General features: G+C 37.2%; 1 protein-coding gene across 8 annotated transcripts in view; it reads left to right on the plus strand.

Moving 5' to 3' along the window:
• Nucleotides 1-12,468, plus strand: part of Ankrd17 (ankyrin repeat domain 17) — a 177,527-nt gene that overhangs the window by 113,114 nt on the left and 51,945 nt on the right. For all 8 annotated transcript variants that reach the window (XM_004838014.3, XM_021252504.2, XM_004838015.1 and 5 more), the window contains 6 exons: nucleotides 1,757-1,899; nucleotides 2,182-2,395; nucleotides 3,134-3,309; nucleotides 4,148-4,310; nucleotides 6,626-6,721; nucleotides 7,864-7,980. In XM_004838014.3, coding sequence (XP_004838071.1) covers nucleotides 1,757-1,899; nucleotides 2,182-2,395; nucleotides 3,134-3,309; nucleotides 4,148-4,310; nucleotides 6,626-6,721; nucleotides 7,864-7,980 — 909 coding nt within the window. The remainder of the gene's footprint in view (nucleotides 1-1,756; nucleotides 1,900-2,181; nucleotides 2,396-3,133; nucleotides 3,310-4,147; nucleotides 4,311-6,625; nucleotides 6,722-7,863; nucleotides 7,981-12,468) is intronic.

Here is a 12,468-nt window from a genome sequence, read left to right on the forward strand (position 1 = left end):
GTTTACTATAAAACAAACATTTTTGCATGTAATGTTTATTCCTCTTTGAGAAGAGACCAGCCTCTATTAGGGATAACTAAGGTCAGTTATCTTTATATAATGGAATTGAGAACACTTCAGAAATGTGAAATTTGTTTTCTACCTTATTTCTTAAGGGATTTTCTAAAATTAAATTGGCTAATGCCTTTTTTTTTTGGTACAGGGGACTGAACTCTGGACCTTGTGTTTGTGAGGCAGGTGGTGGAACCACTGAGCTAAATCCCCAGCCCCGCCACTTTTTATCTGTTTTTTTATACTGGGGATAGAACTAAGGACCTTGCACTTGAGAGGCAGGCATGGTGCCACTGAGCTAAATCCCAGGCCCTTTTTATCTTGTTTTTATCAAAGAAGCCACCTAGTCTTACTGGCTCTGAACATAAAACAGAGATGGGGAGAAAATTTTTATGGAAAATTGGGCCTAGCTTTATTCAAACAAGTAAAAAGCTTTAGTCGATAGGTAAGAGAAAGCAGAGCTCATCAAAAGTGCTACCCAGGAAATACATAATTATTAATAAGAGCAAGGGTAAGAGCTATGATCTTGAAGCAGATCATAACTTTCCTACCCTTCATTTACAAAGTGAAAATGAAAGTAGGTTACCTGTGTCAGAAGGTAGTACTTTGCAGTAAATGGCATAGTGAGTAAAGATCTTATGAATGACCAATAAACGCATAAGTGATAAACACTTGTAGCTGTGAGAGAAATATAGTTCAGACTCAGTGGGATAGACTATGGCAAGAATTAAAGTGTTGCCAAGATTTAGAGCAACTAGAACTCATGCATTGTTGACAGGAGTACAAATAGTGCTAACACTTTAGAGAATGATTTGGCAATTTCTTATAAAACTACATACCCAGAAATTCAATTGCTAGGTGGGAATTATATGTCTATAGCATAATATACAGTATTAGTGGTAAAATCTAGGTAATTAATATGTGTACAGTTTTTTCAACTTTTTTGAAGATAGGTGTTACCTATTTAAATATTTTTAAAAGTTTCTGATTGAATGATTTAAAATTATTTCAAATATATTTACATATGTAAATTTAAAAATCACCAGGAGTGGTCGTTCATGCCTGTCATCCCATCAGGAAGTGGATGCAGGAGGATCACTGTGTTTTCGAGGCCAGCCTGGGCTACATAGTTAGTTCAAGGCCAGCCTGAACTACATAGCAAGACCCTGTGTCAAAAAAAAAAAAAAAAATGGCTGGGCATGGTGGTGCATACCTCCAGCACTCTGGGAGTCTGAGGCAGGGGGACTGCAAGTTGCAGCCCAGTCTGGGTAACTTAGTGAATTAGACCTGTCTCAAAACAAAATAAAAAATTAAAAATTAAAGGGCTTGGGGGGTGCAATTGAGTATGAAAGTCCTGGATGCAATCCCCAGTACTGTAGAAATAAAATCGTATCCCATATTACTTGTGTTTTACCACCGTCTAATGGAATAACAAAGAAACACTGATTTCCAAAATAGCATGTATGACATTTTGGGTCCAGATCTTCCCTGAATATACTATACCTTCTCAGTAGATTTCTAAATGGATTTTGAGAAGTTTCCTCTTTGTTGTTCTCCAAGATCCTTTGCCAGATTTGTGTAGAGGATGAAAGAACTTTCCCCCTTTTTGGTTTATAATAGACAAGAAAAAAGGAAAAATCAGAAATGCACACTATGAAAATTGTCTCACCATAGAAAGCATATTTCTTTCCTTTTTTCTTTCCAGGTAGTGGAGCTGTTGTTAGCACGAGGGGCAAATAAAGAGCACAGGAATGTTTCTGATTATACACCTCTGAGCCTGGCTGCTTCTGGTGGCTATGTGAACATCATCAAAATACTACTAAATGCAGGAGCTGAGATTAATTCTAGGCAAGTTGATTCTTCTGTACAGACCCTCTATTTTTTAAGAGTATTATGTTAAAGATATCTGTAGAGTACCTAGTTTTGAATACCGTATTTTGGAGCTTCATATAAACTTAGAATCCAATTTGTTAGAGATTTTTTAAAATTAGTTTTATTTAAGTAATGGAAACTGCTGAGATAGAACTTGAAAAATATCAATTATTACATTAAAACTCTATATTATAGTTCACTTTTCTGGTGTAAAAATATGTATTTTTCCTTTTGTTCTCCCCGTGTCTTAATCCTTAGAACTGGTAGCAAATTGGGCATTTCTCCCCTCATGTTAGCAGCTATGAATGGGCACACAGCTGCTGTTAAGCTCCTGCTGGACATGGGCTCTGACATAAATGCTCAAATAGAAACCAACCGGAACACTGCGCTGACGCTAGCCTGCTTCCAAGGAAGAACTGAAGTGGTTAGTCTTCTGCTTGATAGAAAAGCAAATGTTGAACACAGAGCTAAGGTAAGGAAAGATCTGAAATTTACCCTTGAATTTATTGCTCTAATGTTTATGATATACGGTAGTATTTTACTACTTTTTTTGTTTTTGTTTTTTAGAGACAGTCTTGGTATGTAATACAGGCTGGACTTGAACTCAAAATCCTAACCTGGCTTATTTTAGTACTTTCTAATAATGTTTATCTCCTGTGGATATGCTAAATCAAGAATCATTCTGCATAAGTCAATCAAGTATTAACCTTTGAAAATACCTAAAGTATACATTTTTATAGGTGTTAAGGGCTATCATCTGAAAAAGATAATGCTATTTTGAAAAAGGGGAAGTGGGAGGGATGGGGAAAGGAAAGAAGAGAAAGGAACAAATATGAGAAAAGGAAAAAATGGAAACAAAGACTTTGTATAGGGAGGGGTAGAGGGTTTGAAGGGAGGGCCAGGGAATGGGGAAAAATAATAAGAACCAAGATATATCATGTAAAAGTAAAATTTCCAGTGATGAATGTCATCATACTGTATACCAAAAAATGTACCAATAAAATTAATGAATTTTTAAAAAGACGCTATTTTGAAAGAGAAGCGAGAGAACATTTATTGCCAGTTACATGTCAAATGCTTGCACCTTGCTCAGATTCTTAACACCATTTATTTTAGGTACAGTGACCTTGTTTTAATAGATTATGGCTATTTTCTGTCTCTTACGTGGTTTTTTTTGTTCATTTGTTTGCTTATTTTCCACTAAACTTAGACTGGCCTCACACCACTAATGGAAGCTGCCTCTGGTGGATATGCAGAGGTGGGCCGAGTTCTTTTGGATAAAGGTGCTGATGTTAATGCTCCTCCAGTTCCCTCCTCAAGAGATACAGCTTTAACCATAGCAGCAGATAAAGGACATTATAAATTCTGTGAGCTTCTCATTGGCAGGTAACATACTTTCATATCCTTCATATGTGAACGTATGTGTTACTGGTCATTGTTATTCCAAGCAGTTGTATCATTGAAAAAGTCAGTTGTGGTTCCTTCTATAACCTGCAAGTGGGATTTCCCCCACCAAACTTACCCACCATTTTTCACCCATCCAGACTATGTTAGATTGTCTGGTTTGATTCAGTGTAACCTAGGAATGTTTTTATTCTTCATTGTGTATGTACTTTTTAAGTGCTGTAATAAGCTATTTGAACATGCAGATATTGTCATCCATATTCATCTCCCACACAATTTTATTTTGCCAAGTATTACCGTACTCCAAGTCTTTAAAGTCTGTCAGTGATCTAGGTTTCCTTGTTTATTTTCCTATTCTTTATACCAATTAGGGATTTTAGGTGATGGTTTTGGAATTATTCAACATTATCAGACAGAATAAAGAGTACTCATTTATAATTTGCCTGCCAGTTTTCCAGAGGTGTTTGTCTCCCTGTTTTTTTTTTACCTTTAGGCTACTGTTTATTTAATATATTAGTTTTGATATGAGGTTTACCTTTATTTTTCACTAAACAGAATTTCCATTTTCTCTGGATTTGAAACAAGGAATTATGGTCATTATTTTTTAAATTAGAAAATCAAATATTGGATATACGACTATTTCATTTGATGGCTGGAAATGCTTTGTAGTATAATTCTGAGAAAATATATTTCACTTTTTGAATATTAAAAATAATTTTCGTTTTATACAGTATTTTCACGTTAATAGTTGTGGGGTTTTTTGTTATCTATATCATTCCATTTCACTTAAGACAGTGCTGTCTATGTCATTCATTTTTAGGGGAGCTCATATTGATGTACGTAACAAGAAGGGGAACACTCCATTGTGGCTAGCAGCAAATGGTGGACACCTTGATGTGGTTCAGTTACTGGTACAAGCAGGTGCTGATGTAGACGCAGCAGATAACCGCAAAATAACTCCTCTTATGGCAGCATTTAGAAAGGTAGCAGTCTTTGATCCTCATTTACCCAATATTTTCCGCTTACTCTAGTAAAGGAAGTGCATGTCTCGTTATCAATGAAGACTTATTTTGTGATTTAGCAGCTTTGGTGAAAGCAGGTAATATGCAACTTATTACTCTGTTAGCAACCCTGAAGGACTCAGGTATGGCAGAAAGCTGTAACTCTGCTTACACTGGGCATCAAAGCTAAATGAACTTCTAAAAAGCCTTTTCAGTAGTACTCTCAAATCCAGTTGTAATCTTAGTGTTTCACAAAATGTAACTCCAGTGAAGAGTAACCAATTGGAGTTACTTGTATATGGACAAATGTTTCCTTCTGTTACACAGCAGAGAAAAAATATTACTTAGATTTATTTTATTCTCATCACTGTTAAATACTGGGAAGAAAAATGGTAGCCTTGATACAGATATTTAGAAAAAATACGAATTTCAGAGATTATGTGCTTTTTGAATTTTTTTATTTGAAGAAATGTCAGTAAAATCTGTACATTCCAAAATGTTGAAAAATTTTAATATATATAAGATGTCATCTCTTCCTTTTTCTCTTACTGTTCTCTTGTCCCGTGTCTGTCTGTTCTTCCCTCATTGGGCCTTATTCCACCCCCACTCCACTGAGAATTTAACATAGGGCTTTCACATTGAGCTGCATCCCCAATCCTATTCAGGGTTGCCCAGCTGGGCTCCAATTTGCAGTTTTGCAGCACTGCCTCAACCTTCTGGAGTACTGGGATGATAGGCACACATCACCACAGCCAGCTTGACTCTTGTTCTTTATTCCACCTTTCCCTAGATACTCTGAACTCTGGAGCCGTGGACATGGCATTTTTCCATCCCTCAGTAATCAAACTTACTTTCTCAGAGGGTGCCTACCTCTAATTGACACTCCCATGTCACTGTGTTTGTCTTCCTAACCACTCTGTTTTGTGTGTGCCTCCAGTCTTTGACATCTTTTGAAGTCCAGCCTGGTTTGGTGTTCAGGGCCACCACAGCTTAATGCTTTTAGTATCATCTTCCACTATTACTCTCATGTGCCGTCTTTTCCTTGGCTGATCTTTTTCTTCTCTCTGACACCATCTCTGTTCTCATGTAGAGTAAGATTTTCTCATTTAGAATGATCTTCTTGTCCCTCATTTTTTCCAGTCAGTTCTTTAGGTAATTTAAATCTTTCTGGACAAACTGTTTCTCTCCTATTTGAACTTACATTGAATTCTCCAATCTCCTCAGTTACTGAAGTTCTGCAAGTCTTTATTGCCTTTTATCATTCATTTTGACAAATATCTTTGTTAATACTGCGATTATTTTTAGATGCTTCTCTAATACCTGGCATGCATATATCTTTCCAGTAGACAATTTTAATTCTCTGTGAACAGTGTTTATCTTTTGAGTACCTATCAGGTGCACTGTAATGACTTGCATATTATATTAGTTACAATTTTTTAATGTACCCTAATGAGAAAGGTAAGATCCATGCCCAAGTCTTAACAAACGGTGTAAATTGTCCCATATCTGCAGCGTAAGGACTGTGGGAGTGTTGGGAAGATCATTAGGGAATGATGCAAGTGGCATTGAGCTTTTCAGGGATCGCTGTTCATCTAAAGCAAAGTTTTTTAAACATGTGGACAAGAAGGAAGAGATAGATCATCTTAACTGTTACTTTTTATCCAGACTGGCTAAATTATAGGTGTTATGAGAGCCACTGGAGATGTGTAAAAGGTCAGTGAATCTGGAGTTTTTGAAATTGAAATTTACTTAGATACCGAACTGTGTTGTAGTGAATGATTTAACCATAGCTGACGCTGGTGCAATGGGTGTTTTCTGCCTAGTATAGTGCTGTTTGTTTTTTATCTGAATAAAATAGTAAAACTTTTTTTTAGTCTTCTGTTGAGACAGGGTCTTGCTATGGTGAGTTCAAGCTGGCCTTGAACTCACTATGTAATACTTTACTCTCTTAATACTGAAAAATGAAACTGGTTGCTCATATGTAGTGAGTTGCTGAAGAAAAGGAAGATGACTCTTTATCTTTTCTATTTTTTTTCCTCATTAGACATACCCAGCTTTTCCTTATATTAATTTTTATGTTTTTATTCAGAGTGAGTTTGGAATTTTAGGTCACATAATTCTGTATTTTTTGGAAAGGTAGAATGAGAATGAACAATGTAGATTTAACTCAGTACAACAAAAGTGTCTTTTTTTATTTACAGTGCAAATACACAAGTGAGTCTTTGTTTAGATGGACTGTATATTTCCTGAATCTTGTGAAAGACTATTTCCATCTGACATTACTGTCCCTTCTTTAGGGTCACGTGAAGGTGGTACGCTACCTGGTGAAGGAAGTCAATCAATTTCCATCTGACTCTGAGTGTATGCGATACATAGCGACCATCACAGACAAGGTAATGTGTCCTCAGACTCACTCCTCTCGGCGCAGAGTCCATTTGGTTAGACTGTCTCTCGTGCTCAGAAAAATCTTGGTTTGATTTGAGCAATGTGTAATATGTGATTTTTTTCAACATGCTATTTGTGAATGAGGCATGCTATTTAAGAGACTCTTACAGATTTACTTATCTTATGAATCAATAAAACATTCTGTGATAGAATTTTATTTCTGTGGCGGGGTGTGGTGGCTCACGCCTATAATCCCAGCACTCGGGAGGCAGAGGCAGGAGGATTGCCTCAAGTTCGAGGCCAGCCTGAGCTACATAGTGAGTTCAGGGCCAGCCTGAACTACAAAGTGAGACCCTGTCTCAAAAAAAAAAATTTTATTTCTGTGATAGAAATAAAGTAAGAATTTTAATGTTTTTAAAATAAATATTTGCAGGCCAGGGAGTTAGCTCAGTGGCACTGCACCTGCCTCACAAGCACAAGGTCCTGAGTTTGATCCCAGGTACCGGGGAGGGGGCCGGGGATTTGCAGCTGGGGATTTAGGTCAGTGGCGCTGCACCTGCCTTGCAAGCACAAGGTACTGTGTTGGATCCTGGGTACCAAAATAAATATTTGCTGTTCTAAAGTAATTGAAGAGAAAATGTATCATCTCAGTGTCTGCAATTCCTTCTTTTTTTTTTTTTTTTTTTTGGTACCTGGGATCGAACTCAGGACCTTGTGCTTGCGAGGCAGGCGCTGGAACCACTGAGCTAAATCCCCAGCCCTGCAATTCTTTCTGTGAGTGACTAATATTTGAAGACAGTTCCTGTCAAACAATTACTTTAGGAATTTTTAAATCCATTTTTTTGTTCACATTGGTCATTTCTTTTTAACCCATTAAGCAACTGACATACATTACTGTAGTTCTGTTTGGAGGAAACAATTTTAGTTTCCAAAATATTGCTTGGTGAATAGCAGGTTTTGCTTTTGAATATAAATATTCAAATACTTAAATTCTGTATTTATTTGTACTCTTTTTTGCCTTTTTATTTTCTGCCACTGATCTTTGTTCTCTATTTTTAAGTACCTTAATGAAGATTTTCATGTTTTTAGGAAGCTTGCTAACTGGGAATTGTTCTTTGAGGCAAGAAATATCTTTAATTTTTTATTATAGGAAATGTTGAAGAAGTGTCATCTTTGTATGGAGTCAATAGTGCAGGCCAAAGACAGACAGGCTGCGGAAGCCAACAAGAATGCCAGCATTTTGTTAGAGGAGTTAGACCTGGAAAAGGTAATGATAGTCTTTACATATGAAAACTGCATACTTCTCCCCATGTAATCTGTGATCCATTGTTTTGTGGTTTTATTATGTATATGATTTTCTAAGTTTTCTAAGTTTGGCCAAATACATAGTAAAAGTTTGAGTACTGTAGATACCATTAAAAAAGCATTTCTTTGTAATCAAATTAACAGAATTATGTGATGGTACATGCCTGTGATCCCAGCACTTGGGAGGCTGAGGCAGGAGGATCACTGAGTGTTTGAGGCCAGCCTGGACTACATAGTGAGTTCAAGGCCAGCCTGAGCTGCATAAGGAGACCTTGAGGTCAGTGAAATTAGGGGTTGTGTTTTTGTTTTGTTTTGTTTTTTGGGTACTGGGGATCGAACTTGGGGCCTTGCGCTTGCCAGGCAGGCAACAGAACCACTGAGCTAAGTCCCTGGGAGTCAAATTAGGTTTTGATTTGGGATTTAGTCTTATTTTAGCTACTTATCTCTTAAATCTTCAATTACACCTACATTTTTTTTTGATACTAGACCTTAATTTATTGCCAACACGTTTATCAGAAGTATCACATGTACTAATAAAGGCATCCATTTGGAGTTTTTGTTTTGTGTTTTTAAGATAGAGTCTCACTTTTGTGTGTAGTTCAGGCTGGCCTTGAACTCACTGTGTAGCCCTGGCTGGCCTCAGAGATACTCCTGCTTTAGCCTCCTGAGCACTAGAATTACAGGTGTGCACCACCACACCCCGCTGTTTGCTTCTCTTAATTGAACATAATCTACCTCTTTTAGTTTTTTTCTTGGTAAGATATTATAAAGTTGTTTTTATTCACCTCCCCATGGGGAAATCGAACTTAGGAGCTTACACTTGCCAGGCAGGCATGGCCCCATTGAGCTAAATCCCCAGCCCTTTTTATCCATTCCTATTTTTAAATGTTAACATTTATGAATATTTTATAACTTTAGCAAACAACCTTTCTAGAGCCAGGAAATAAAAGAATTAGAAGATTTTATTTACTATGTCTATCTCTTGTTGATACATTCCAGTAAATGCATTTTGGAATTTTTTTGTCTTTATTGTAGTAGTGTGTTCAGGTTAAGTTGAAATGTGCAAAGGTTAAGAAACCCTGTCACTGGAGTACTTATCTCTAAAGCTCTCCACACAGGATCTGTGCCCACCCACCCCATGCCTTCCCCACTTTGCTCTTATTTTATTGCTCTTCCTCTTGGTCCAGTTTAGCTGTACTAGCTGCTCTTGCTCCTACTGTATCTTTTGCCTAGAGTTTTCCTCACATGCCTTCATGTTTTAGTCTCCTCTCTATTCACACTTCTTGTGTGTGTTGTGTGTGTGTGTGACAGACATTGGGGAGTGAACCTGGACCTTTGCACTGAGCTATCTCCCAGAAATTTTAATTTTTTGTGATAGGATCTTGCTGAGTCACTAAGTTGTTAAGGTTGAGCTAGCACTTCTGCCTCAGCCTCCCAGAGTGCTTGGATTACAGGAATATGCCTCCATGCCTGCCTTTTTCCTATTTTTTCCTGCTGCTTTATTTTCTAACATTCTAAACACTACATTTTACATATTTATCTCATCACTCCACAAATTGTGTGTATCAAAAAATGGTATATGGCATAGTAGACACTCAATAAATACTTGTTAAATGAATATTCACATACATTGTGTTGGTGTGCTTTTTTAAAAATGCAGTCATACAATACAAACACATTATCACTTGCATTTCCCTTTCTGTTAAATGATGGATGTTGTCAATTGATAGTGATTTTAAATAACTGCAGAACATTCCATAGTAACATTATATTCAGGTTTTTAGTAGTTTGTTGCTCTCATTTTTATGATAGAAGTTCACAAAAAATTCTTAAGTATAAATTCCTACCTGTGTACAATATTGTATACTTTTATGGACAGGTGTGAGTGAGGGTGTTACATATATATATAAAATTCTGCATCATGGTGGAGATGCTTCAGAACTCTAGCCCATATTTCTCTTTGAAGTATCAAGTTGGGACATAAAGATTTGTCCAAGTAGTTTTTAAGTTACCATTTATATCTAAGCAATATGTACTTCTGGGGCTCCAATATGTAGTTTGTGGCCCCAGATGTTATCATTTAGGAACATTGCAGTTGGTCTTGGTTGATCTGAGTTGAGGTTGATTAATTTCCTTCATATATAAAAATATTTCTGCTGGGTGTCATGGTGCTAATCCCAGCAGTCAGGAAACTGGGACAGGAGAATCGCTGTTTTTTTTCTTTTTTTTGAGGCAGGGTCTCACTGTTTAGCCCAGGCAGTCTTGAACTTGTGGTGATCCTCTTGTCTCAGCCTACCAAGTGTTGGGACTACAGGCATGTACCACCACACCCAGCACCCCTGAGTTTGAGGCCAGCCTGAACTGGATGGTAAGACTCAATCTCCAATTTAAAAAACAACAACAAAGAAAGTATTTCTTGGATCACTTGTAATTTGAAAATTTTAGTTTATATTGGATTCCCTTATACTTATTCAGTAGACACTTATTTCATGAGCATTTAGTATGTGGTAGATTAGTATGTGGTAGATTTGCTACTGTAGAGTAATTGAATCTATATGAGCTATGGAGTCCTCTTACAATTAATTGCTTCCTTTTAGCACATTAACTAGGCTATAACAACTGTTATATTTTTGGCTATTGATCTTCCTCCTTTCACTTTGTACTTTATTTTTTCCTCCCCTATCTTCACTGTCAGGTTTTATAGCCTTTTAGGGAGCTATCTATAGTGTATTTTTTAACACACTTACCGTATAATCTCAGGTTCTCTGTTTATAACCTCCACAATCTTTTCTGCTTTACTCCCTGTACAATTTCACCTCCAGCAGTCCTGCTGACCCTCTGCCAACTAATAATAGGAACCATTTATATCATGTTGTCCTTTTACTGTTCCTTAACTCCCTCTCTCCCTTCCTCATTCATATGGGATTTAACTCCCCAGCCTTGTTTATTTTTTATTTTGAGACAGGTTTTCGCTGAGTTGCCCATGGTGGGCCCAAACCTGTGATCCTCCTGCCTCTACCTCCCCGAGTGCTGAGATTATAGACTTGCACTACCGTGCTGTCTTCCTTCTCCTTATTCTTGGCCTGTATCCCAGTAACTAAATGCATCTAGAAATAACACACAGTGTCAACAACTTTCACTAAATATGTGGTGGTGAATCTTATCCTGGATGGAATGGTAGTTAGTTCATTCTGTGTCTCTTTGAGTTCCACATGGGAAGAGTCACCGAGCTGTGAAATGAAAAAAACCTCAAAAAAACCCAAAATACAAGCACATGTACTGAACTTGTAGAGATGCATTATTATTCTGTCATCGTTCCGTAAACAACACTATAATACTTACAACTCTTTATGTAGCAAATACCACGCCATTTTATAGGAGGGACCTGAACATTCAAGAATTTTGGTATCCATTGAGGCCCTGGATCCAGGGTCCCACAGACACTTGAGGAATGTGGGATCTTAGCCCTTCATTTTCTTAGCCCTTCATTGCTGACCAGCATTTGGAACACTGTATCCCCTGAATTTAATTTACTCTCCCATTCATCTAGACTATTATTTCTTTCTAATACCTCTTCTTTCATCTTTAATAAATGACCTTGGGGCTGGGGATTCAGCTCAGTGGTTTTGCCGCCTGCCTTGCAAGCGTAAGGACCCGAGTTCGATCCCCGGTACCAAAAAAAAAAAGACCTTGTATCCTAACTCACTGAGAAAACTGAAGCATCTACAATAAATATAGAAAACTTGCAGTCTTTTTCCACTCCATCTATCAACTCATTAATACTTATACCCAAAAACAAAAGCAAAAAAACAACAAAAAAATACTTATACCCATATATTTTCTACCAGCAACTAGATAAACATTTGGTAACTGGTCCTTCCATTTGTCTACTAAATCCTACTTGTTGCTCCTACTCAACACTCTTGTAACAATTCTCTTTTTTTCTCTTATTACCCCACCTGCTGGATCATACCGTACTCATAGTCTGCAAACTTAAACTATTCATGCATTCATAAAACTTCTTTTGAGTCTTCTAAACTCCTTGTCTCAAACTTTAAGCTACTGACCCGTTTCTCTGTCCCCCATTTTTAGCAACATTCTTGTAGAGACTTACCTATTTCACCTCTTTTTTTGTCTTAAATCTCTCTTGCCAGGTTCTCTGTCCCACAACTGTACCCAAATTATGCCTATATTTATAGTCTATAATGACTTTCATGTAGGTAAATTTTAATGGTTACCTCTCTATCCTGACCTCACTAATGTTAACATTTGACACACTCTTTTTACTTGGCTTCCATACCGCTTCATGTTCTGGGCTCTTCACCTACTTGTTTAGATGTTCCTTCTGTGTCCACCTTACTGGCTCCTCTTCTTTTCCTGTACCTCTTCATTGAAGAGGCTCTTGGCCTATTAGATGATTATCCTCTTTATCCACTGGCCTCATTCTGAT

Source organism: Heterocephalus glaber, unplaced genomic scaffold, assembly GCF_053883595.1.
Source record: "Heterocephalus glaber isolate CG9 unplaced genomic scaffold, H.glaber_assembly_v1.0 deba00000281, whole genome shotgun sequence".
NCBI classification, from domain to species: Eukaryota; Metazoa; Chordata; class Mammalia; order Rodentia; family Bathyergidae; genus Heterocephalus; species Heterocephalus glaber.